At 40.6% G+C, this 25180-nt stretch overlaps 1 protein-coding gene across 1 annotated transcript; it reads right to left on the minus strand.

Annotated features, from left to right (window-relative positions):
* Window positions 1-210: 210 nt before the first annotated feature.
* mmadhc (metabolism of cobalamin associated D) lies at window positions 211-25068 on the minus strand. Its single transcript, XM_033024737.1, has 8 exons — window positions 24950-25068; window positions 20972-21010; window positions 20171-20315; window positions 13534-13751; window positions 12572-12680; window positions 10623-10753; window positions 2654-2740; window positions 211-645 (listed from the first exon to the last, which is right to left on the minus strand). The coding sequence occupies exons 2-8, from the start codon at window positions 20978-20980 to the stop codon at window positions 442-444; spliced, it is 903 nt and encodes a 300-aa protein (XP_032880628.1). The 5' UTR covers window positions 20981-21010; window positions 24950-25068; the 3' UTR covers window positions 211-441.
* Between the last annotated feature and the right edge of the window lie 112 nt (window positions 25069-25180).

A 25180-nucleotide genomic window follows, 5' to 3' on the forward strand; every position in this document is an offset into this window, starting at 1 on the left:
AAGTTCCCTAAAACACTGGTCACAACAGATATTAGTGAAAAGTCAGACATAAAGGTTGTGTGAGGTCTCAATTGAATGCACACTGAAGTGGTCGGAAAGGTAAGATGATGTGTGCCAATAGAAGTCTAATAAGCTGCCACAATGGAATTGGAACACAAATCAATAAATAAGCAGATTTGAAAATAAGTTTGCAACACTGCTGAGACTTGCTTCTTTTGCGATATTTTCTTTATATAGAATGTAAGTGTGCATATCCCAAAGACATTTCTCATGATCACAATCTTTTACAATGTCAGTAAATGTACACTATAAATAAATAGAACATATATTTAACATCTTATAATTTTCCTGTTCAAGTACATAAGCACTCAAAATGCATTATTAAAATAGTTTTTAAACTTGTCTTTTGGTTTCTTGTGAATAGCAAAATTGTGGTTAAAATCAAGGCTGTTTGCTTCCTTGCAGTTTCTTCATTACCAGGCAATCTGTGGGTGCGCTTGTGAAAAGGCTTCCAACAAACACATGTGTTCCCCAGAGCACATGATGAATAACTTTACAACAGCCAAGATCATCAATGTGAAAACCTAGATGCTGATAGCGCTCATCCGTTTCGAATAGTGTATTATTTGTGTACGGTCCAAAATACTGGAAGAAATAGAAGGCAAATATTGATGCAATTATTTGAATGTTTATTGAAGAAAACCTTCCCATCTACACTAGTCCCGCCTGTCCGCGTCTGGCCATATCTCTCTAAACCTTTCCTACCCATATACCTGCCCAAATGTCTTTTGAATATTGTTATAGTACTTGCCTCAACGACCTCCTCTGGCAGCTCGTTCCATATACCCACTTCCATATACTGTGTGGAAAAGGATCCTCAGGTTCCTATTAAATCTTTCCCCTCTCTCCTTAAACCTATGTCCTCTTTTTTTATTCTGGGTAAAATACTATGCATCTGCCCTATATATATTCCCATTATGATCTTCTACACCTCTATCAGGTCACCCCTCATCCTACAGGAATAAAGTCCAAGCCTGCCCAATCTCTCCCTTGAAGATGAGGTTGTTTCATCATATTATTATCTTCCATTCAAAAGAGAACACTTTCTTAGTGCAGTGCATTACTCTCTGTACTCGATTGAATTCTTAGCCACAGATTATCAAAAAGTATTGTAATATGTCACAAAATTGCAATGTCAATAATCCAAAGCAATTCACTGGTTAAATTAAGTGTGCCAATGAAAATCAAACATCTAAAAAGGGTGGACATCAACTACAGAGTTGTCATTTTGAATTTGTTGGGTTAAGCAAGTCTTGTTCACCAGTCCACCTTGTGTACACCACTTTTGCTTTAACTTGTTAACAGAAGGAGGATGTTACTGGGAAAGACATTCTGTTTCCTGTTCATCCCCAATTTCCTCTGAAATAAGCATACAATTATGAGTCTACCATATTGGTGCTCCTTCACATTTGTATGGAAACACCCTCAACATCTTTGATGGGGACCTGAACTTAACATTTGACAGGAGGAAAGTGGAGCCACAGGAAATACACAAGATCATACGGGGAATGTGCAAACTTCACAGAGATAGCACCCGAGGTCAGGATTGAACCTAGTTCTCAGCATAGTGAGGTTGCAGCTCTATTAGCTACTCCTGTGTGACACAATTATTTGATGTTGCAGGTGGTTGCTTGGATGAATCCCTACTTTCAAATACATGATATATTAAGATTTCTATATAGGTCACGTGGTTTTACTTGGATGCAATAAAATCAAAGGGAAAACACTGAAAATAATCAGGTCAGGCAATATCTATAGTGGGATATTATTAATAATTCAGGTTTACGACTTTTCATCAGAACCACAAAAACATTTAATTAAAACCAATTTTGAAATCATAGGGGGGGGAGGGGGGAGGGGGGGGGGGGGAGGAGGGGAGAGGAGAGGGAGTGGGGTTGGGGAAAAAGTGGGAAGAAAGAAAAATGAGGAAAGTCTGTGCTAGGTTGGAGATGACGAGTAGTGGTGCTGAAAATACTCACGATGAAGAATGAAACCTGGAATTAGCAGAAGAAAAAATGTATTGAATTCAATGTTATCAATTCTAACCCACCGAGAATGAGTAAGAGGGAACAAAAAGGAAGGTGGATAATAGAAGATGAATCTGGAGAGTATAACAAAATGAAAATAAAGAATAAAATCCAAATCACCAGGAGGAAGATAAAACAGGTTGACATCAATATTACAGCGCACCAAAGCCTTCAGGAGTTCAGCAATGTTAGTTAACAAGCCATTTCAGCCTAATTATTCACATTTTCTATTTCCCAATATGTTTTTTCTCCTGCTTTGGGAATCTCAGATTTAACTCTTCATCTCCTATTTGCATCTCACCTAGATACATATTTTGTTATTCACTAGCCTTTACCACTCTTTTACTCTGCACCACAACTTGTTTCATTTATTCTTTTCTGGTCTCCTGTTAAAATGTTTTCTCTTTGATCCCTTTCTTAGAATTAGGAACATTGAATTCAATACTTTTTGCTCTCTTCTGCAGATTTCAGGTTTTTCTTCTTCATGAGCATTTCCAACATTTTCTCATTTTATTTAAACACCACTATTGATGATAAATTAAACAATAATTGCAGAGGATACTTACAGCAAGGCCTGAAGATGGATCAATAAAATCAGCCCAGTATCCCTCTGAGCGTAGTGCATAGCAGATTTCCTTGGCACCATTAATAAACTGAAAAATAAAGCTCTGTTTACTTTGAAATTAATCCCAAATTTGAGTTGAATTACATTTTTTAATTTAATAAATTAAAGATCAAGCTGAAACACAAATTGACAAAGAGCCCCAAGGTATCAAAAGATCAAATTAAGACACAATTTTAGTTAAGTTTAGAGATACAGTACGGAAACCGGCCCTTCCGCCCACCGAGTCCGCACCGACCAGTGATCCCCGCACATTAACACTATCCTACACACACTAGGGACAATTTTACATTTATACCAAGCCAATTAACCTACAAACCTGTACATCTTTGGAGTGTGGGACGAACCCGAAGATCTTGGAGAAAACCCACGCAGATCACGGGGAGAACGTACAAACTCTGTACAGACAAGCACCCGTAGTCGGGATCGAACCTGGGTCTCCGGCTCTGCATTCGCTGTAAGGCAGCAACTCTACCGCTGCGCCACCATGCCACCAATTAATCACAAAAAAGGTAATTTGACAGCAAACTAATTAAAATATTCAAATATGAAACCAAGATGGAAATTGGATTTTTTGATGCTAGATATTTTAATTTAAAAAACTCTAATCAGCACAAATAGGCAAAAAATGCTCAGACTGTTGCAGTTTCACTGGCTATAAATAATCTGCAAGATCAAAAATAATATCTCACTATTTCAAAAGTAATAGCTTCAATATTGTTAGAAAGACAAACACAGGTACCATTGCTATTCTGCCATTGTTCCTGGGACTAAACCCAGGAATTCCCTGCCGAAGAATACTAAGTGAGATTCTTCTCCAAAGAATTGCAATGGTTTAAAGCTGCCACTTTTGAGGGAATTAGAGATTGGGAATAAATAATGGCTTTGCCAATGACATCCAAACCCCTTAAAATCAATAAATGTACAGACAAGAACTTATATGAATCTAGTGCATTCATATTTCCTTTTGTCACTACATCTATCATCAATACCCAGACTCTCTCTGCAGCACCACCTGCTGGTGTCCTCCAAGAAGGACAAAAGAGAAAAAGACTATCAACAAGAAGTAATCTTGATTTTGGAAATATCTCAATTCTTTTACCAACATCTCAAAATCCTGAATTCTCTAATATAATTATGGCATCAACAGCACAATTATTTCATCAGTCTGAGGAAAAAGCCTCTTATAACCATTCATGATCAGCTAATAATTGTAAACACGTACGGAAAAATGATACATCTTTTCACCACTCCCAAAAACGTGCCTGCATTAATTTTCTCCATGCCACTGTCCAGAAATTCCTTTGCTTTAAACAACCTTATTTGTACATTTCAAAAATAAATTATGTTCCACTACTTAACAGGGAAATAACATATACAAAAACCAAAACACACAAAAGCAAAAACAAATGGCTTCAAAATGGCGATTAAATTGTATCGCTTTGAACTAGTCCAATTACACCCAATCTCTAATACTGCTTGATCTCAAGACTATACGGCCTCAGGTATAAAGGGCACAAGGTATTGCCTAAAATGCAATCAACCCAGTATTAAGATAAATGACCTGCCGTCAATCTTCTTTATAGTATCACCATTCTAATAGACCCCATGACCCTATTACACCTCCCAGCACCTATGGCATTGTAATAAGGCATTTCAAGTTAAAGATTAGATCTGTCTTATTCTTTTTTTTTAAAGCAATAGTGTTTGTTCTACTATGAAATTACAAAGCAAATATTTCTCAGCTTTAACTTTCAGATGCTTTGTTGGTTTCTATGAAGGTAAGCTACAATCTGTAACTGATTGACGCGCATTTCTATGCAACTTTTTAAAAATGTCTCCAGTTTCATTTTCAGACCAACATGATGACAATTTTCTTTGTTGGTCCAACTTGTCTAAGGTGAGAGGGGAAAGATTTAATGGGAACTGGAGGGGAAACTTTTTCCACAGAGGGTGGTGGTTCTATTTCTCATTGTGATATGAATTTGATTATAGGGGTTTACATCTAATGGTTTATCATTTAAGTTTAGTACATAAAACAAACCAATGTTTAACTTGCAGGAGAAGGTAAATTAAACAGGTTATTTCAGAAAACTGAACGCCTTTCCCTTTGATGTACAAAACAGTTATCAGAGTCAAAAGGTCATTGGGCATAAAGAATGTTCATTGCGAGGTTAGAAAATCTCCTCTGGAATTTGGTTGGGGATTTACATTTGTCTTGAAGTAGAAATGGTACCTTAAAAGGAACACTCCATGGATGATTTGAGTGTTCAATTATCTTCATCTTCAATACTATCGTCAGAGTGAAAGCCTACAATCACAGTGTCAATGTCCCATCTGGCACCAGAAAGTAGTTTCACCTTTTACCCAGCAAACGCAATGCTAGCATTTATTTCAAGAGGGCTTGTATACAAAAACGGGGATGTAATGCTGAGGCTCTGGTCAGGCCGCATTTGGAATATTGTGAGCAGTTTTGGGCACCATATGTGAGGAAGGATGTGCTAGCTCTGTAGAAGGTCCAGAGGAGGTTTACGAGAATGATCCCAGGAATGAGGAGGTTAACATATGATGAGCGTTTGACGGCATTGGGCCAATACTCGCTGGGGTTTAGATGAGGGGGGACCTTATTGAAACGTACGGAATAGTGAAAGGATTGGATAGAGTGGATGTGGAGAGAATGTTTCCACTAGTGGGAGAGTCTAGGACTTGAGGTCATAGCCTCACAATTAACGGACGCACTTTTAGGAAGGAGGCGAGGAGGAATTTCTTTGGTCAGAGGATGGTGAATCTGCGGAATTTTTTGCGACAGAAGGCAAAGTCAGTGGATATATTTAAGGCAGAGATAGATACTTGACTAGTACAGGTGCCAGAGGTTATGGGGAGAAGGCAGGAGAATGGGGTTAGGAGGGAGAGATAGATCAGCCACCATTGAATGGCAGAGCAGGCTTGATGGGCCAAATGGACTAATTCTGCTCATATCATATGATCTTCTGATCTTTTACAACTGTGGATAAGTTGCTTCATTAGAGAGAAATAGCAATATTATATTTTCGTGACTTTAGGAAAGAGAATATAGGAATAAAAATACATTTTCCCACATGCTGCTACAATAGTACCTCCATCGGTAGCTTACTTTTAGATGAAAGAGACATTAGGCTAAATATTTTAGCTAAGCTTTTCCCATTAAGTAATCCTCTGCCCTGAAGCTTTTTAAAATGAATGAATTCCAAGGATGTTGGTTAATTGAAGAAAATTACTAAGACTTTAATATAAATATTAAATTGCACACATCTAAATTTGGTGTCTCATTTTTCTCATAAAGAATGCATTTGAAATTCACACAATTGCTTCCTTGCTCTGGTCCAGTGGCAGTTACTTGTAATATGATAACCTGAGCTCAGTATAACACGATTCTACCTTGAGGATGAAACTAAATTCTGTGTGGGATTTGGTTTCAGAAATAAGAATTGTCAACTTTTTCAAATACTCTACCATATTCAAGAAATGTGTCCAAAACAATGCTGTCATCTGCTGGCAGCAGAAGGAAGTACTGCTTGTCAGACACAATAAAGCACCAATATTCCAGTATCATCCTCTTCAGAAATCCCAAGCAAAACACAAAGTGTTGGAGAAATTCAGCAGGTCATGAAACATCTGAGGAGGGAATGGACGGGCGACATTTTGGGTTGGGAGCCATCTTCAGAAAACCTGATGTTTTGGCATCTGACTCGCTCATGAGTACATTAAGTCGTTGTGAATCGCAGACCTGTGAGTTTGGTCATGATCACTGCGAGCATGGGTCGGACACACAGATGGAGAAATGGTCCTAGAGTGCACGGGGAGGGGGACGGGTAGGAGTGTGGGTAGCTGTCATCTGGAGCCAAGGCTGGAAAAGCCAAACTATGCAAGCTCAGACTGGATTCTGGTTCCATGTCCTCTTTTATTCACTGAGACTCGGCCTCTTGCTCCCTCTAAATTTATTGGAAAATTTATACTACTGATTTGTATATTTTTTATACCGCATATAAAAAACTGAAAAGCATGTCGGGGTAACATCCAAAAATTTAGAAAATATTCTTGTAGGTTACTACTAAAGTCCTGAGGGTACTGGATTATCCAGGGTTTTACTGTATTGCTAACATTGTAAGATGAAAAGAATGCAGAGAAGATTTATGAGGATAATAGAAAGTGCTGGGGGAACTTAGTGGGCGTATTAAACCATGAGGGAAATAGATAGGATGAATGCAGTCGTAAGTAAATGAATAGAAGAAATACAGGCCCTGCTATTCCAGATATTAGTCTCATAAACCTTCTATAGATTGCTTCCAATGTATTAATATGCTTCAATAAGGAGTCTAAAACGGTCTGCAGTCCAACAGATATGGTTGTATAATTGAAGCATTACTTTAATATTTTTCTATTCTCTGCTAGAAGTAAGGAATAGAACCCCATTGGTTTTCCTTTTTACTTGCTGTACCTACTTACTATCTTACCATGGACACCCAGATCCTTCTCCATTCTAATACTATAGATAATACACTTTAGAGTTTCTATCCCCCACTGACTAAAGCTGTCCATATCTTTTTGAAACTCCCTTGTGCCATCTTCACACTTCACTCTTCTTCCTATCTTTGAGTGTCATTTGTAAGGAGAGCAACTGCATCTTATCAGTCCTTGCCTGAATGTTGTCCAGGCCCTGCTAAAAAGGATTTGCAAATGGAATTGAATGTTATCCATTCAACAACAGATCTCTGACTTTATGGGAGTGGTGTCATCTATGGCAGCTAAAACTGGCCTGTAAATTTTTTTAAAGTAGTAAAATGCCTAAATAAGCCCAAACTAAGATATTACTGCAAAATTAATTGAATGAATGAATGATACTATATGAATTGTAAAAATATCTAAGCTAGTTAAAACTGAACAGATACTAATAGTGATACAGGAAGCTATTTGGCCAACCATGGTTGCTGTCAGAACATTTATCTCTGTAACCTATTCCCTCTCCCATGCACATCAACACTGCCCATCTAAAAACTTACAACTCTACCATCTAGGAAGACAAGGTACATGAAAATACTATTCACATTTCCTCCAAATCACACATCATCTCCTTCATCGGTCAGTTTACCGGTGAAGGCCCTACCCAGATGCACTATAGGAGTCTAACAGGACTGTATCTGTTTCCCTTCATTTCTTCTGCGTAATTAGGGATGAAAAATAAATGCTGACTAATGATGCAATTATTTTTGCCTATCATCATAAATGTTCATCTTTCAATTACCATTGATCCATCAGTTAGGGGGTTTCTCTTCCTTTCTCTTTCTGAGCCCTTCACAATTTTAAACTGCAGTCAGGTTTGTAGGTCGATTGGCTAGAGTAAAATTGTAAATTATCCCAAGCACATGTGTAGGATAGGGTTAGTGTCCGGGGATCGTTGGTTGGCGCAGACTCGTTGGGCCGAAGAGCCCGTTTCCACACCATCTCTGAACTAAACTAAACTATACTCTTGGGTCTCATAGAAACATAGAAAATAGGTGCAGGAGGCCGCCATTCGGCCCTTCGAGCCAGCACCGCCATTCATTGTGATCATGGCTGATCGTCCCCTATCAATAACCCGTGCCTGCCTTCTCCCCATATCCCTTGACTCCACTAGCCCCCTGGAGCTCTATCTAACTCACTCTTAAATCCATCCAGTGACTTGGCCTCCACTGACCTCTGTGGCAGGGAATTCCATAATTTCACAACTCTCTGGGTGAAAATTTTTTTTCTCACCTCAGTCTTAAATAATAATAATAATAATAAATTATTTATGGATGCCTTTCAAGAGTCTCAAGGACACCTTACAAAAATTTAGCAGGTAGAGGAAAAACATGTAAGGGGAATGAAATAAATAGTAGAGACATGACTAGTACACAAAGTAAAGACAGAATTCAATTCAAAACACAATATGAGGCAATTAATGCACAGATGAAAAGGGAGGGGGACGTGGGGCTAAGGATAGGCAGAGGTGAAGAGATGGGTCTTGAGGCGGGACTGGAAGATGGTGAGGGACACGGAATTGCGGATCAGTTGGGGGAGGGAGTTCCAGAGCCTGGGAGCTGCCCTGGAGAAGGCTCTGTCCCCAAAACTACGGAGGTTGGATTTGTGGATGGAGAGGAGATCGGCTGATGTGGATCTGAGGGACCGTGACCTCCCAATAAATGACCTCCCCTTTATTCTAAGACTGTGGCCCCTGGTTCTGGACTCGCCCAACATTGGGAACATTTTTCCTGCATCTAGCTTGTCTAGTCCTTTTATAATTTTATATGTTTCTATAAGATCCTCCCTCATCCTTTTAAACTCCAGTAAATACAAGCCTAGTCTTTACAATCTTTCCTCATATGACAGTCCTGCCATCCCAGGGATCAATCTCGTGAACCTATGCTGCACTGCCTCAATCACAAGGATGTCCTTCCTCAAATTAGACCAAAACTGTACACAATACTCCAGATGTGGTCTTACCAGAGACCTATACAACTGCAGAAGAACCTCTTTACTCCTATACTGAAATCCTCTTGTTATGAAGGCCAACATTCCATTAGCTTTCTTCACTGCCTGCTGTACCTGTAAACCAACTTTCAGTGACCGGTGTACAAGGACGCCCAGGTCTCGCTGCACCTCCCCTTTACCTAACCTAACCACATTGAAATAATAATTTGCCCCCTTGTTTTGGCCGCCAAAGTGGATAACCTCACATTTATCTATATTATACTGCACCTGCCACACATCTGCCCACTCACTCAACCTGTCCAGGTCACCCTGCAACCTCCTAACATCCTCTTCACAGTTCACACTGCCACCCAGCTTTGTGCCATCCGCAAACTTGCTAGTGTTGCTCCTAATTCCCTCTTCCAAATCATTAATATATATGGTAAACAGTTGCGGCCCCAACACCGAGCCTTGCGGCACTCCACTTGCCACTGCCTGCCATTCTGAAAAGGACCCGTTCACTCCTACTCTTTGCTTCTGATCTGCCAACCAATTTTCTATCCATGTCAACACCCTACCCCTAATACCATGTGCTTTAATTTTAGTCACCAGTCTCCCTTGCGGGACCTTATCAAAGGCTTTCTGAAAGTCTAGATACACTACATCCACTGGCACCCCTTCATCCATTTTACTTGTCACATCCTCAAAAAATTCCAGAAGAATAGTCAAGCATGATCTCCCTTTCATAAATCCATGTTGACTTGGACTAATTACTGCTATCCACATGCCTCTTTAATAATTGACTCCAGCATCTTTCCCACCACCGAAGTCAGGCTAACTGTAATTCCCTGTTTTCTCTCTCGCTCCTTTCTTGAAAAGTGGGATAACATTAGATATCCTCCAATCCACAAGAACTGAATCTATTGAACATTGGAAAATGCTCACCTATGCGTCGACTATTTCTAGAGCCACCTCCCTGAGGACCCTGGGATGCAGACCGAATCCCTCGTCCTTTTATACATTGAACTCCATTCCAACAGGCTGCATGTGTCTTGATAATTAATTATGTTTATTTCACTTAAAAGATTTGTCTCAATCAATGTTGGTATAGTGTTCTGCATTCTGATGTTCAAGTAATTAATGTAGATCAATCCAGCAAAGTTACTTTCCCCGGATTCCAATATAACATTTTTCAGTCCCAAAAAATAACTCAACATATCTTTCTTTCTATAACCCACAAGGTATCTTTGTGCCACTGTCCCCTTTATATCATAGGCTTCATCTTAGTAGAAACTCAATACCATCCTGGACAAGGTATTTTGTATTACAAGACGAAAGGAATACTGAGGGAGTTTACAATTACATTACACATTTATGTTTTCCCTACAGTTATATTTCATGTTTTCCTTCACACATATGTTAAATCCTTAGCACAAGATACTTACTTTTTCAAGTAGCTGATCACGTTCCTCCTCAACTGATTCATTCCATATAGTCATATCATTTATACTCCTTTGCGTTACAGTAAGGACAGTAAATCCAGCAACTGGAGCCTCAGGAAACATTGACTGAAAATCTGAGAAAGAATGGGACAACTAAATTTCCTATTCTAACCATAAAAAGTCATAAAGATCCTAGTGTCCTCAACTTATTTATATCAGACTTTGACCCTTTTACTGAGTCCATGTTGACACTGTATTGACTGACCTAAGCTGGGGAGCTGAAACATGGGTCAGAACTGACAAGAAAAACATATTTTCCATCTTACATTCTGAGTATAAGGATTCTAGCTGCTCTATCCACAATATCTTTTACACGGTGATTACAAACTGATCATGTCTCTGATGGAATGATCCTATCAGTTGCATTGATAGGAAAATATCAAATGGCATTTCCCAAAAGTAACTTTTTTATTACTTCCCTGCTAAGAGAGAAAAAAATGACAAGGTGATTACAATAAAAGAGCTTTTTGTATCATTGGCCCACTGATCAAAAAACATGCTGATTTATTAACAACATATCCAACATATGTAATGTATTATAAAGTTTTATTAAAGAGTGACATTTATCACTATTCAACTTGCCAAAGCTTATTTAATCTATAACTGAAAAAGGACAATTCTAAATCAATCACGTCACTCATGCGAGAATATTTTCAACAGTAAAACTCAAACAATTCCACATGCTTAGGATTTTATTGGTGCCCGACTGACAGATTTTAAAACATGAAACATAAAACACAGGTGCAGGAGTAGGCCATTTGGCCCTTCGAGCCAGCACTGCCATTCAATATGATCATGGCTGATCATCACACATCAGTTCGCTGTTCCTGCTTTTCCCCCATATCGCTTGATTCCATTCGCCCCAAGAGTATATCTAATTCTATATATGTGAAATAGGAGCAAGAGTACCTCAGGCTGTCCTGACATTCAATATGTCCATTCAAAATGTATAAAGGTGTACACAATTATGAGGGACATAGATAAGGTGAATGCAAACAGTTGTTTTTTTTTCCCTCAGGGAAAGGGAAACAAAAACTAGAAGGCATAGCTTTAAGGTGAGAGAGGTGCGGTTTAAAAGGCAACCCATGTGTTAGTTCTTCACAAAGCGGGTAATGCGTTCATGGAATGAGCTACCCAAGAATGTGGCTGAGACAAGGCAGAATAGTAACAATTACAAAACATTTGACCTTGTGCTCCGGAACGGAGTGCAGTAACTGGGCCCCGGGAAGCAAGATGCTGAAACATCAGGATTTCTAAATCCACACAATCTAATAAGCCCCCTCTTAACTTGTATCCAACTATCACTTATGTAGGAAGGACCTGCATTTGCTGGTTTACACCGAAGGTAGACACAAAATGCTGGAGTAACTCGGCATCTCTGGAGAGAAGGAATGGGTGATGTTTCGGTCAAGAATATTCTTCAGACTGAGAGTCAGGAGAGAGGGAAACTGGAGATATGGAAGGGTACAAAGAGAATGCAATGTGTGAAACGGACAGATCAAAGCAGGCGATGATCTAGGAAATGTAAAATGGTTTATTGATGGCTGAGGGAAAAGTGACAACGATGCAGTCAAACATTAAACTGAATCAGGACAATGAACCAGTTGGAGAACTACTGAAGCAGCTGTTACCAGTTGGGTTACTACAGCATTTTGTGTCTGTCCTTTCCAACTATAACTTGCCAGTTTTTGCCCCTCCCCCATCTCTCTTCTCAGCTTTCTCCCCCCTTACTCCACCAGTCTGACCTGACTTGCTGAATTCTTCTAGCACTTTTGGACAGGATTCCCACATGGTCAGAGTGTGTATTATCAGAGTTTTATTGTACAAGGTGTTCTATTGTATAAATTAAATTTCTGATTAATAAATTCATTTTATTTGCTCAAATAACAGACCTTTGCGCAGAAGCTCAGGGCAGGTTTGTATGACACATTCCACCTTTGCATTCTCAAAGTAACTTTCTGCAAGAGTGATGTGTTGTGGTTGAGGTTCTGCTTCATTTCCCTGAAATAAAAGCCAGGAATAGTTTTAACACCAGACAATTAAGATGGAATTGACTTCTTCTGTTTCAATTGTAAACACTTAATCATAGTTACATTAAATTGTAAGAACATAAAATACTGTGCAGCAGTATGAAGGGATGGTGATAATATGGTAATGGCCCTGTCCCACTTAGGCGACATTTTAGGCGACTGCAGGAGACTATGCGGTCGCCACATGTTCACGAGTAGTTGTCGGCGAGTCGACTTCATGGTCGTGACAGTCGCCTGAAAAATCACCTGTGGGACAGGCCCATCAGACTGGCTTTCCAAATATAAAGATTAAGTAAACTTAACCCTCACTAACGTTATTCCCACAAAGCAGTTACTAATAATAGAGGAACCATCTGGTGTTATTCTTTGCAATCTTCAAATATCTGCACTATCACTCGGTTGTAAAGTAAAATTTACAATCACGACTTATAATAAAACAAATACTGTGATTTTAAGCTGTGATATCAGACCTGCAAATACAAAAGTAGTTGCTCTAATAATATTCTCATTTAAGCAAAATGACTATTTCACGCGTCATCACTTTTACAATGTCACCAGGCTTTAGTTTTAAAGCCAAATTAGATGTGTCCACTTTTGTATCACATCAATGTTCCGATTTTTCACCTATCAGCAATCATTGCTAAATGTCTGCAAAATGATAGCTGAAACCAATAAATAGGAGAACCAGCTTCGTGTTATCACCAATTCCATAAAAATAATGGAAATTTGCTAAACTGTTAGAAGGCAAAAAATCTAATTACAATCAAGAGATGTTGAAACTTAAATCTTAAACTATTAGCTCATTAAAAATTGTGTTTTCTTGCCTGAAATTCATTCACAAACTGTGCGAGGATGAACTCGTGCTTTTCACTGGATAATGGCTCTGTTAGAACATCTGGTAGCGATCTGCGGACTGAGATTCTCTTCAGGTGAGCAACTCCGTTAATGTGGGAGTCAAAGCCTATGTTACCCGGCAGTTGAAATCGTTGATCTTGAGGCCCAAATGGTCCCATCTTTTCATCAGGCCATACAGTCTGCAAACCTAACAAGTATGACAAGAAGATAAGTGCTGTTTAAATTATACGCAAGGATTCAAAATTTACATAAGTGGAGGAGAAAATATGTGAGATTAAAAAATAAAAACAGTAGTCACTATGAAAATTATTGTTCTAAATCAGAGGTCATCATTTCAGGAACTCGAATTTTAAAGATACAAATCCTTACCATGACGATTTATTGTCACCCATTTTCCTAAATGCTATTTGCAGTAATTTAAAAACATAGCGTACAAGTATTATTTTCAGATTGACCCTTATTCTGCTCCTGGGTCAATTGAATGATAATGAGGTCCCTTAAGTCAATAAACAACTAAAGCACATTTAAGGCAATGTTTTCTTAATATTGAAAAATGGCGTCTACTAAAACTAAGGCGTATGGTTAAAAGGGTGTCGTTACCGCACTTGTTTTTTAAAATATCCATTGGACAACACAGACTTAAAAAGACAAGCATTCAATAACTCATACAAAAGCTGGCAGCAGTTCCACCAAGTCGGTGCTTCAATAAAGTACCATCTATAAATGGTATGCTTGTTCGCAGTGCACCTGAAGCTGAGATCTTCAAACCACACGTAAGAGCACTGTAAACCATGTAAAAAGAATTATCAGAATTAACCTGAAATAGTTAATTAACAAAATTCTCCAAACTGAAGGAAGGAAATGTATTGGCCTTGAAACAGCCACGAGAGAAAGGATCAGGAATAAATAGTATGTGGAAAGAATCAAGAGGTTCAGCTGTTTTTTGTTAAGGGAAAATAAGAGATAAAAAATGATTTAAATTGTATTTTTAAGATTAGTAAATTAACTCCTAAAATTGGACAGAGGAAATTGCATATATTAAGAGCTTATATTAAAAAAAAAAGATGTCTACATATTAACAATCTGGATGGAGGCAGGAAGGTCAGGGAGAGCTTCTGCCCTGAAGTGTAATGAAATACTGACGCAAATTACCAGTCCAGCCTATTACTGACAGTACAACATTTCTATAGTGAGGTGATGGAGATTCTACCACCGGGTGGCGCCAGCAATGGCTTCCTCCTCTCCAACAGTTTGTCTGTCGGTTCCTTCTTTGTGTTTTAATAGTATGTGTTAAATGTATGTTTTTAGTAAAACAAGCTAATGGTTTATGTGGGGGGTTAGGGGAGTGGGGGGGATTGGGGGGAATTTTTCCTAATCTCTTACCTCGATGGAGATCTGTATCGTATCTCCGTCCACATTAATGCCTAACATCAAGGAGTTGACGGCCTTTGTTGGAGACCGACTTTTGAGAGCTCTATTGCTGGGAGCCTGCGGGTCTTTAACATCGCGGAGCCTGCGATCCCTTCACCATCAGAGCGCCAACCGTGGGTGCTTGCTGACTTAACATCACGGAGTTCGCGGTCTCTGGTCAGACACTGATCGGGAACTCCAAGTTGCAGGAGCTTCGACCTCCCCGACGCGAGAGCTTCGACCGCCCCGACGCGAGAGCTTCGACCTCCCCGACGCGAGAGCTTCGACCGCCCCGACGCGAGAGCTTCGACCTCCCCGACGCGAGAGCTTCGACCTCCCCGACGCGAGAGCTTCGACCGCCCCGACGCGAGAGCTTCGACCTCCCCGACGCGAGAGCTTCGACCGCCCCGACGCGAGAGCTTCGACCTCCCCGACGCGGGAGCTTCGACCGCCCCGACGCGAGAGCTTCGACCTCCCCGACGCGAGAGCTTCGACCGCCCCGACGCGAGAGCTTCGACCGCCCCGACGCGAGAGCTTCGACCGCCCCGACGCGAGAGCTTCGACCGCCCCGACGCGAGAGCTTCGACCGCCCCGACGCGAGAGCTTCGACCGCCCCGACGCGAGAGCTTCGACCGCCCCGACGCGAGAGCTTCGACCGACCCGACGCGAGAGCTTTGACCGTGGCGGCTGTGGGAGCTTCAATCGCCGGCTGCAGAAGCTTCAATCGCCGGCTGCAGAAGCTTCAATCGCCGGCTGCAGAAGCTTCATTCGCCGGCTGCAGAGGCTTCAATCGCCCCGACGTATTGTTTGACTGCCCCGACCGCAGGAGAATAAAGAGGAAGAAGTTGGACTTTTTTGCCTTCTATCAGAGTGAGAAATGTGGGGTATCTGCTGTGGCGGATGTCAATGTTAACTTTTATGTAGTTGAGTGTCTTGTTTTTTTACACGTATGGCTGTTTGGTAATTCACATATCACTGTACCTTAATTGGTACATGTGACAATAAAATACCTTTGAAACCTTTATGATTTACACAAATGAGAATAGTTGCCCCTAATCTCTAAAAAAATGAATAATTACTTTGGGTTGAATCATCTTTTAGACGAGGGAATTAAACGGAACATCTCTAAGTTTGCGGATGACACAAAGCTGGGTGGCAGTGTAAGCTGTGAAGAGGATGCTATGAGGCTGCAGGGTGACTTGGATAGGTTGTGGGATTGGGCAGATGCAGTATAATATGGATAAATGTGAGGTTATCCACTATGGTGACAAGAACAGGAAGGCAGATTATTATCTGAATGGTGTCAGATTAGGAAAAGGGGAGGCGTAATGAGACCTGGGTGTGCTTGTACATCAGTCACTGAAAGGAAACATGCAGGTACAGCAGGCAGTGAAGAAAGCTAATGGCTTGTTGGCCTTCATTGCGAGAGGATTTGAGTTTATACTGCAGTTGTATATGGCCCGGGTGAATTCACCAGGTTAATTCCCGGGATGGCGGGTCTGACATATGATGAAACAATGGGTCGACTGGGCTTGTATTCACTGGAATTTAGAAGGATGAGAGGATATCGTATAGAAATATGTAAAATTCTTAAAGGATTGGACAGGCTAGATGCAGGAGAAATGTTCCCGATGTTGGGGGAGTCCAGAACCAGGGGGTCACAGTTTAAGAATAAGGGGTAGGCCATTTAGGACTGAGATGAGGAAAATCTTCTTCACCCAGAGAGTTGTGAATCCAAACAAATGTAAATTCATTAAAAAAATTGTTGTTGAGTGGTTGTGCCTTCAGGACGGTGTTGCCTATATACGCCATCGTCTGTGGAGTGAGGTAAAAGAGCATGTGAACCCTCAAGAACGGGCAGAAGGCACAGCTCAGGTAGGATGTGTAACCATCAATTCCATCCAAGTAGCTCCCCAGAGAGAAGTAACACTGTCCTGCCACCTCAATATCTAAGATCAGAGGCCACCAACAACATCTGGGAAATGCCAAAAGACAGGAAAGGTTGCTCCTCACAGTAGTATTCCTCCTCTTGCAAATCTAACATCAAGAAGAAGAAGAAGATCTATCTACACACACCCTAGTGCCAAACCTTACAGACATAAGAACCCAATATTTGACACCAGTAAAGAAAAGGAACTAAGTCTCAAGAAACTGGAAAAGTACAGAATGTCTCTAAAGACCATTAAGGCAAGCTCCAACTTTAAAAAAAACCATCACTGGAATACTTTGTCTGGATGGGCCATTTTGAATTAAATATGGAAGCCTAAGAATAAATACTACTCTGTGCCTCGGGGACACCCACTTTGTGCCTAAATTCAAAATGACCATACATAATAATTTGACCGGTTCTAAATTAGATTCCTTAAAGTGTGGGATATGATTCATGACTATAGTAGTGTATTGGAAGTATTTTAAAATCTGGCATCTATAGATGGCATGGGATCTGGTTCAAAAGTAGCTAGAAATTTGATTATTGACCTGGCATTTTTCTTGTCTCACCCCTAGGAAAACAGTCGGAGATGGGACGGGACTGTTTAGTGACCATCAAGGAAAGGACAGCCCCTAGCAGATATCAGAAATACGGTGTGGATTCAACAGTGAAATAAATGCCCTGCGAACACAAGGTGGTGCTTTAAAATGATGAGGTAGACTGAAAGTTTGAATGACGAGTTCCCCTCGGAGAGGTCGATACTAACCATCCAGAAAGTTACTCAGTGGCAGGAGGAGACTAATGATAAGGAAGAACCCCTATTGTCTATGAGTCTGTTCAACATACTAGAAAGAGAATTACTTTGAGTTAGAGGAAGTACCAGGGGAGTGGGTATTTGTTATCAGAGTCGATGCATTTGATCGGTGGATCAAAATATATCCAACCCTTGATAATAAAGCGGCTAATATTATCAAGGAGTTAAAAGAAAATTGTCCCAAGATTTGGCATCCCTATTTGATTCAATCTAAATAATGATCCACAATATATTAAAACAAATTGATGAAAATTATATAAACAGCTGGGAAGTCCGCAGTAATTGAATTGTAAATATCGACTGCAGGCTGTTGGTTTTGTAAAAGGGGTAAGACAGACCCTGAAACCTAAATTAGTTAAATTAAAGGCTGAGACTGAATTTGGCTGGATTAAAGTATTCCCCATGGTCTTTTAAATAATAGTCACGCCTGTAGGGAAATCTGGACTGAAGCCAGCTGAAATTCATATGAGAAACCTTCATTAAGAGTACAATAAAAATAATCACTTTTCACCATGTAACTGCGGAGATAACTGACCACATTCTAGCTTTGATCCTAGTGTTGGAAGAATTGTATTATAGAATATGAGCAGTGGACAGAGAGAGGCCTTCTGATGAGAGTAGAAGGAAAGAATATGTGGGTACATATCCACCACTGTAAGAGTATCTATCAGTGGAAGTATGGACTGTTTATCCCACGTTCTTTTAGGAACTTCAAACTCTACTACGGATCAAGCACAGATGAATTAGTAACACGGATGGAGGGAATTCGCCCCCACGAAAACTCGGGAGGTGAAGACTCATCAGACGGGAATCATGAAGCTACGCCCACGAAAACTCGGGAAGCTTGAAGAAGTTCTGGGAAAATACATCATCATCTTGTTGTTAATATGTTTGTTAGAATGGAACAGTCACCATTGTGCACTAGTTATCATTGATGATAGGTTATCATATGATAAAAGAGGGGAATGTAAACCTTGGCCAAAACAGAGCGAGAATAGAGCCAAAATAAAGCAGAGGACCTCCAAGGTATTGTAAATGCATGAGTTTGATTGGATGGCAGCAAAGGGATTGTAAATAATGTAGCAAGACAGATACCCTGCTGTTTGTTGATTGGCCAAAGTGTTAAGCCCTAGCAGAATTGCTTTGTGTTCCAGGGTAAATGTTGCATTGTTTAGTTGACTAGTTTCCTTCCAGAAGCTTCTGTAAGAAACATTGTTTAAGACTCTCTGTAATTGGATTGTGGAACTGTCAATAATGTATTGATGCAATTGATATCTTTGATTGGATTGTAAGGGGACCACCCCTATGTAGTCGGCCACTCAAGATTCGTGGACCTATAAAAGGTAGCCCCATTTTGGATCGGTGTCGATCTTCTGGAAGGGTGCTTGGGACTGTGTGATCTTTTGGGCAGTGTCTGCTTGCAGGCGGCTGAAGGACTTGGCCAGGCTGAGACAAGGATCAAACCCGCGGTGGTTAGGGGAATTTGTGTTTGTTCTAAAAATAAAGATTAGTTAGTCCAGTGCTTGAGTCAGTGTTTTTACTGAACCAGTAAGCTTTAGGAGCGTATTTACAGGGGGCGCCAAACGATTGGCAGCCCCACCAACAGTCTGTTTGCTTTTTCATCTTTTTATTTCATTTTTTAGTGTATTTTATAAGTCTGTGTACATGTTCTCTGCTTTGTTTTATGTGTGGGGGGGGGGGGGGGGGGGGAGGGGGGCGCGGACTTAACATCGGAGCCTATCCCTTGCCTGGGGTTGCTCCAACCGTGGCCTGCAGACTTACCATCAAGAGCTCGCAGTCGGGAGCTCCAACAAACGCAGAGGCTTGACCAGTCCCGACGCGGGGTTCGATCGCCGAAGGGAGCTGACATCCCATCCCGATGCAGGGACTGGATCGCCCCGACGTGGAGGACCAAAACGCCGCCGGATACGGGAGTCAAGATTCTTCCGTCAACGGAGGGGTCGAGGCCCCCGATCGCAGGAGAGCAAAGGGAAGAGATTGAACTTTTTTTTGCCTTCCATCACAGTGAGGAATGTGGAGGAATCACTGTGCTGGATGTATATGTTAAAAGGTGTTTTATGCGTTCTTTTGCTTTTTACTTGTATGACTGACTTGGCAAATAAAAGTATTCGTATGTTCAGTATTCAGTATTTATTTAATATCATTTTAACTGAATACTTGCATACACAGATGAAATGGAAAAACCCCCCGCAAAAACGTTTCTCGATCAGTTTCTATTCAGTTGCAAAACATACTTGGCTAATAAATTATTATTGTGATTGTAATAGCAAAGAGATTGTCAATGTTTTGGGTCAAGACTCTGCATTAGGACCATTAGACTTTGTGCTACTTTTGAACTAGATCCCATAAGCCATCTTTAAATGCCAGATATTAAAATACTTCCAGCATTTGCAGTCTCTTGTATCACAATAAAGTGGAATAATGCTCTTACCTTGATCGAGGGATACAATTGCAACAGCAGGTTCATCAGACCCTGAAGAGCCTGCTGTGGAAAACGTTCTAATGGTTGCAATCCTTCTAACCAATGCCTGGAATTCTGGCAGGTAGGTAACTAGCCTGGCTTTGGTGCAGAGCACCTGAAAAAAAAAAGGAAGAGGTAGTTAGGTATGGGAACATTGTGTTGCAGTCAACAATGCTGTCATTGGCGAGGCCACATGGAGTACTTTTACAGTTTTGGCTATCCTGCTACGGGGCATAGAGCTGTGGAGGGAGGTTGGCCAAGCTCAGACTTTATTTCTTTGAATGTAGGTAACTGATTGGTGATCTTGTCGAGGTGTGAATAATATGTTGCAAAGATAAGGTGAACGTCAGAGTGTTTTATTCAAGACATAGGCATGGACAGTTTGGGTCATAGGGTATGTTTCTGTGCTGGATTACTCTATGAATCAATGGAATTCCAAGGTGTAAAACAAAAGATATTGGGCATGAATTTTCCTCCATAGAATGCCGCGAGGCCATTGCCATGTATATCCCTTACTAAAAACAGATTCACTTTTCAGAGCTCTCAAAATACATTCAATTCAAAACGGTCAGTTAATCTAATGCAAAAATAAGTCTTTTGCAGTAACAAAGAGGTGATTAAAATACCGTAACAAAATATATTTGCATATATTAAATCACTTTAAAATAAATCAGGAGGGAAATGAGTTTGGATTATTGGAATTACTGGAATTCCATACATTTACACTTCTAAAAGCAAACCAAGAAGAGAAAAATAATCCAAAAAAAATACCTTGGCCATTTTGCTTGTTTTCTTTGCCAATTGTTTCTTCTGCGCCAAAAAACAAAAGAAATGTCAAAAATATTAATAATCCGATAATAATCCTATAATTGTCATATTTTTCTAATATTTGCCTCCAGGTTATCAAAAGATATGGACCTCTATTCTACCCTGATTCTTTACGTTGAAAATTCAGAACATAGCATTTTGAATTTTTTTTAAATTATCATACAACCCAAATAATAATCCAGTACATAACATTACATGTCATAAATTATAGGCAAATCATAAAGTGGGAATACTAGATATGGGTTTTAAAATATGCATCTTGGATAAGCAACCCATCAAAATAATTTAATGAATTCAGTTAGACAATAGGCAATAGGTGCAGGAGTAGGCCATTTGGCCCTTCGTGCCAGCACCGCCATTCAATATGACCATGGCTGATCATCCCCAATCAGTACCCCGTTCCTGCCTTCTCCCCATATCCCCTGACTCCACTATTTTTAAGAGCCTTATCTAGCTCTCTCTTGAAAGCATCCTGAGAACCTGCCTCCACGGCCCTCTGAGGCAGAGAATTCCACAGACTCACCACTCTCTTTGAGAAAAAGTGTTTCCTCATCTCTGTTCTAAATGGCTTACTCCTTATTCTTAAACTGTGGCCCCTGGTTCTGGACTCCCCCAACATCGGGAACATGTTTCCTGCCTTGAGTTGTATTTTTAAACATTTAGCAAAATATTTTAAGATTCAAACTTGCTGATAAATCTACTGCACTGCTCCTTTAATCTGGAATGCAATTAAGCCATTTGTTGGTTTTCTATAAACATACTTCAGGGTTTCAACTCTACTTCCTTAGAAAATTGAGGAGATTCGGTGCGTTGAACTTCTACAGGTGTACGGTAAATTGACTAGTTATCATGGCCCGGTTCAACAACTCGAAGCCCCAGGAATGAAGGAGATTACAAAACGTTGTGGACACTGCCCAGTCCATCATGGGTTCTGACTACCCCATCATCAACGGAATCTGGCACTGGCAGCCAGTAACATCAAGGACCTACACCACCCTGACTATGCTCTTATTTCACTCCAGCCAGTCTGAAAACCATGACCTCCAGGTTCAGGAACAGCTTCTTCCCAACAACCATTAGGCTCTTAAACACTACAAACACCAACTAACTACAAAGTTCAAATTGTCTTTAGACTTTAGACTTTTGTGAGGCACTAATAATGGAATTTTATTTACATTTATTGAATTTTTATATTTATTATGTATCTGTGAATAATGTGTTCACAGACCAATTATGCTGCTGCATGGAAGAATTTTATTGTTCAGTTTTTGGTAATACAACATTAAACGTTCTTGAATTTGAACAACAACTTTAATCAATGAACTGTCTTCACTACCCCAAGGCACATGGCACTGGAATCAACATAAATTATGTCAATATTTACCAAATTGGCAAGAGTTACTCTTATCTTTTCACAATCAATGCAGAGATTAGTGGCAATAGGAATATTTACCCACAGAAAATAAACAATCGATAAAGTTAGCAGTGGTTGATTCATGGGATGTCAGGACTTTCATATGAAGACTGGATAGACTCGGTTTGTACTCGCTAGAATTTAGAAGATTGAGGGGGGATCTTATAGAAACTTACAAAATCCTTAAGGGGTTGGACAGGCTAGATGCAGGAAGATTGTTCCCGATGTTGGGGAAGTCCAGAACAAGGGGTCACAGTTTAAGGATAAAGGGGAAATCTTTTAGGACCGATAGTTATATGGAAATTGGATAGTTATATGGATGGGAAAGGATTGGAGGGTTATGGTCTGAGCGCAGGTATATGGGACTAGGGGAGAATACGTGTTCGGCACGGACTAGAAGGGTCGAGATGGCCTGTTTCCGTGCTGTAATTGTTATATGTTATATGGTTATATGAGGAAAACATTTTTCACACAGAGAGTGGTGAATCTGTGGAATTCTCTCCCGCAGAAGGTAGTTGAGGCCAGTTCATTGGCTATATTTAAGAGGGAGTTAGATGTGGCCCTTGTGGCTAAAGGGATCAGGGGGTATGGAGAGAAGGCAGGTACAGGATACTGAGTTGGATGATCAGCCATGATCATATTGAATGGCGGTGCAGGCTCGAAGGGCCGAATGGCCTACTCCTGCACCTATTTTCTATGTTTCTATTATGGATATTACATACATAAACCTACTTCTAACAACACTTGTGTCGGAAGGAACTGCAGATGCTGGTTTAAACCGAAGATAGACACAAAATGCTGGAGTAACTCAGCTGGACAGGCAGCATCGCTGGACAGAAGCAATGGGTGACGTTTTGGTTTCAGACCGTTCTTCAGACTGAGCTTTTTGATTTCAATTTTAGTAGTCACTTTTTTTTTTAAGTCACTTATTGAGATTGAAAATATTTGGATGGTATCAATCCAAGTTGTCCTAGTAGTTGTTTACCACTGGAACCATTTTTTAAAAAATCATGCAGACAAGATTTCCATAGTCAAACAACAATGCTTAGTGCAAAAGCTAAAATCTTACTTAGAGGACAGCATTCCATACATGCAAAGCAGGATTTACCAATTTAAAATAAATCACCATTAACCCCATGAAATTTTAGTTTGAAGCACTTTCATTTTTTTTGTTTAGTTTAATTTATTGTCACTTGTACTGAGGTAAATCAAGCGTTCAGATACAGGATAAAAGGAATATTTAGTGCACGAAAACATTAACTGATTGAGCAACTTGTTTTTGAAGCATTCCATTTGTGTTAAAAATATATAAATTACCAAAGAGCAGTTTTAAAGTACGTTAAATGTACATAAATAAATTAAAGTGGATAAACCCCCTGGGGGTGATGGGTATATGGATAGGAAAAGTTTAGAGAGATATGTTCAAATACAAGTAAATGTTTAGTTTAGATGGGCACCTAGACTCAATGGGCATCTTGGTAAGTGCAGATTAGTTGTTCCACAGGTCCTGCTTCCATACGTTATTACTCTACAACTCTAATGTCAGCTGATCTGTCATTCAGCACAACTGGAAATAGGCAATTCACATTTGGTGTTTATGGGGAAGTTGGGTTGTAGTTGGTTGGGGTGTTTTCGGGATAGTTGGGGTACAATTGGGTAGGGTTGGAATGAGGAGTAATGGAGAGAATATTGGCAGGTACTCTATGAGAGTCAGGTTGCAATAAAAGGCAGTTGTGAATAGATCATGAAACACAAAGCATTTACTGGGAATTATTGACAGTAAGTGGAATGAGTCAAGAGTGGACAGGGAGACACAGGAAGGGGAAGTAACTGAGTGGATTAGTACATAGAAGGTTTTGGAGTGACAAGTTAAAAGATCTGAATACAGGAAACAGGTCAGTTGGAACAATGAGTTGGAGAGGTACAACATTTATCTGGGGAAGGTGGGCATAGTGCATGGGACAAGGAGTGAGCAATGGGACAAGGAGTCAAGAGTGTTTAATTGTCATGTTTACCATCCACAGAACAATGAAATTCTTACTTGTAACAGAATAACACGCCTGTAAACGCAATACACAGAGATAATATGGAACAAATATTCAATACATTAACATATTCTGTTGTGCTGCTGCAAGTAAGAATTTCATTGCTCAATCTGGGCCATATGACAAGAAAACACTTTTGACCCTTGAATAACTACCTAGTCCTCAAAGCCAGTCCATTGCCGAGGTCAGTGCTGTGTTTCACAAGGCAGTTGGGAAGAAGCTGTTATTGAACCTGGTGGTCACAGGCTGGCGGTGAGAGGAGGGAGAGTGGTGAAAGGGTGGGAGCCACAGTGAGCGGATCGCAGGGTTTGGGGGGGGGGGCGAGTAAATCGCGTGCTGGGGATAGACGGCGTGATGTCTCGCCAGCAAGACTTAAATCCCCGGTCTCAATAGCGCTTCGCTCGGGATGTGTGTGTGAGAGAGAGAGAGAGAGAGAGTTAGATCTCGCATGAAACAACTCACCGAGGGGTCCACCTTGTTGCTCCACCGACCAGGCCGCGAAACCTCCTCGTCAGGCACAGCCCAGCCCGGCCCGGCACCAGCGGCCTCGGCGCACGTACACCCGGCGTCATCGCGTCACCGCAACACCTCACGTCACGCGTCAGGCGCCGCGTAGTTCCGTAACCATGGCGCCACGTCACCATGCGTCCCATGGCAACGGGCTGAAGACTTCGATCAACGACATCTGGGATT

Source organism: Amblyraja radiata, chromosome 7 (genome assembly GCF_010909765.2).
Source record: "Amblyraja radiata isolate CabotCenter1 chromosome 7, sAmbRad1.1.pri, whole genome shotgun sequence".
In the NCBI taxonomy this organism is placed as follows: Eukaryota; Metazoa; Chordata; class Chondrichthyes; order Rajiformes; family Rajidae; genus Amblyraja; species Amblyraja radiata.

What these genes read in the sequence shown, in the direction of transcription:
- mmadhc (XM_033024737.1), bottom strand. An exon ending in CCCTGAGCTTCTGCGCAAAG is followed by an intron (nt 10,754 to 12,571) that starts GTCTGTTATTTG and finishes ATTCTTTCTCAG; the next exon opens with ATTTTCAGTCAATGTTTCCT. An exon ending in ATCCATCTTCAGGCCTTGCT is followed by an intron (nt 646 to 2,653) that starts GTAAGTATCCTC and finishes TATTTCTTCCAG; the next exon opens with TATTTTGGACCGTACACAAA.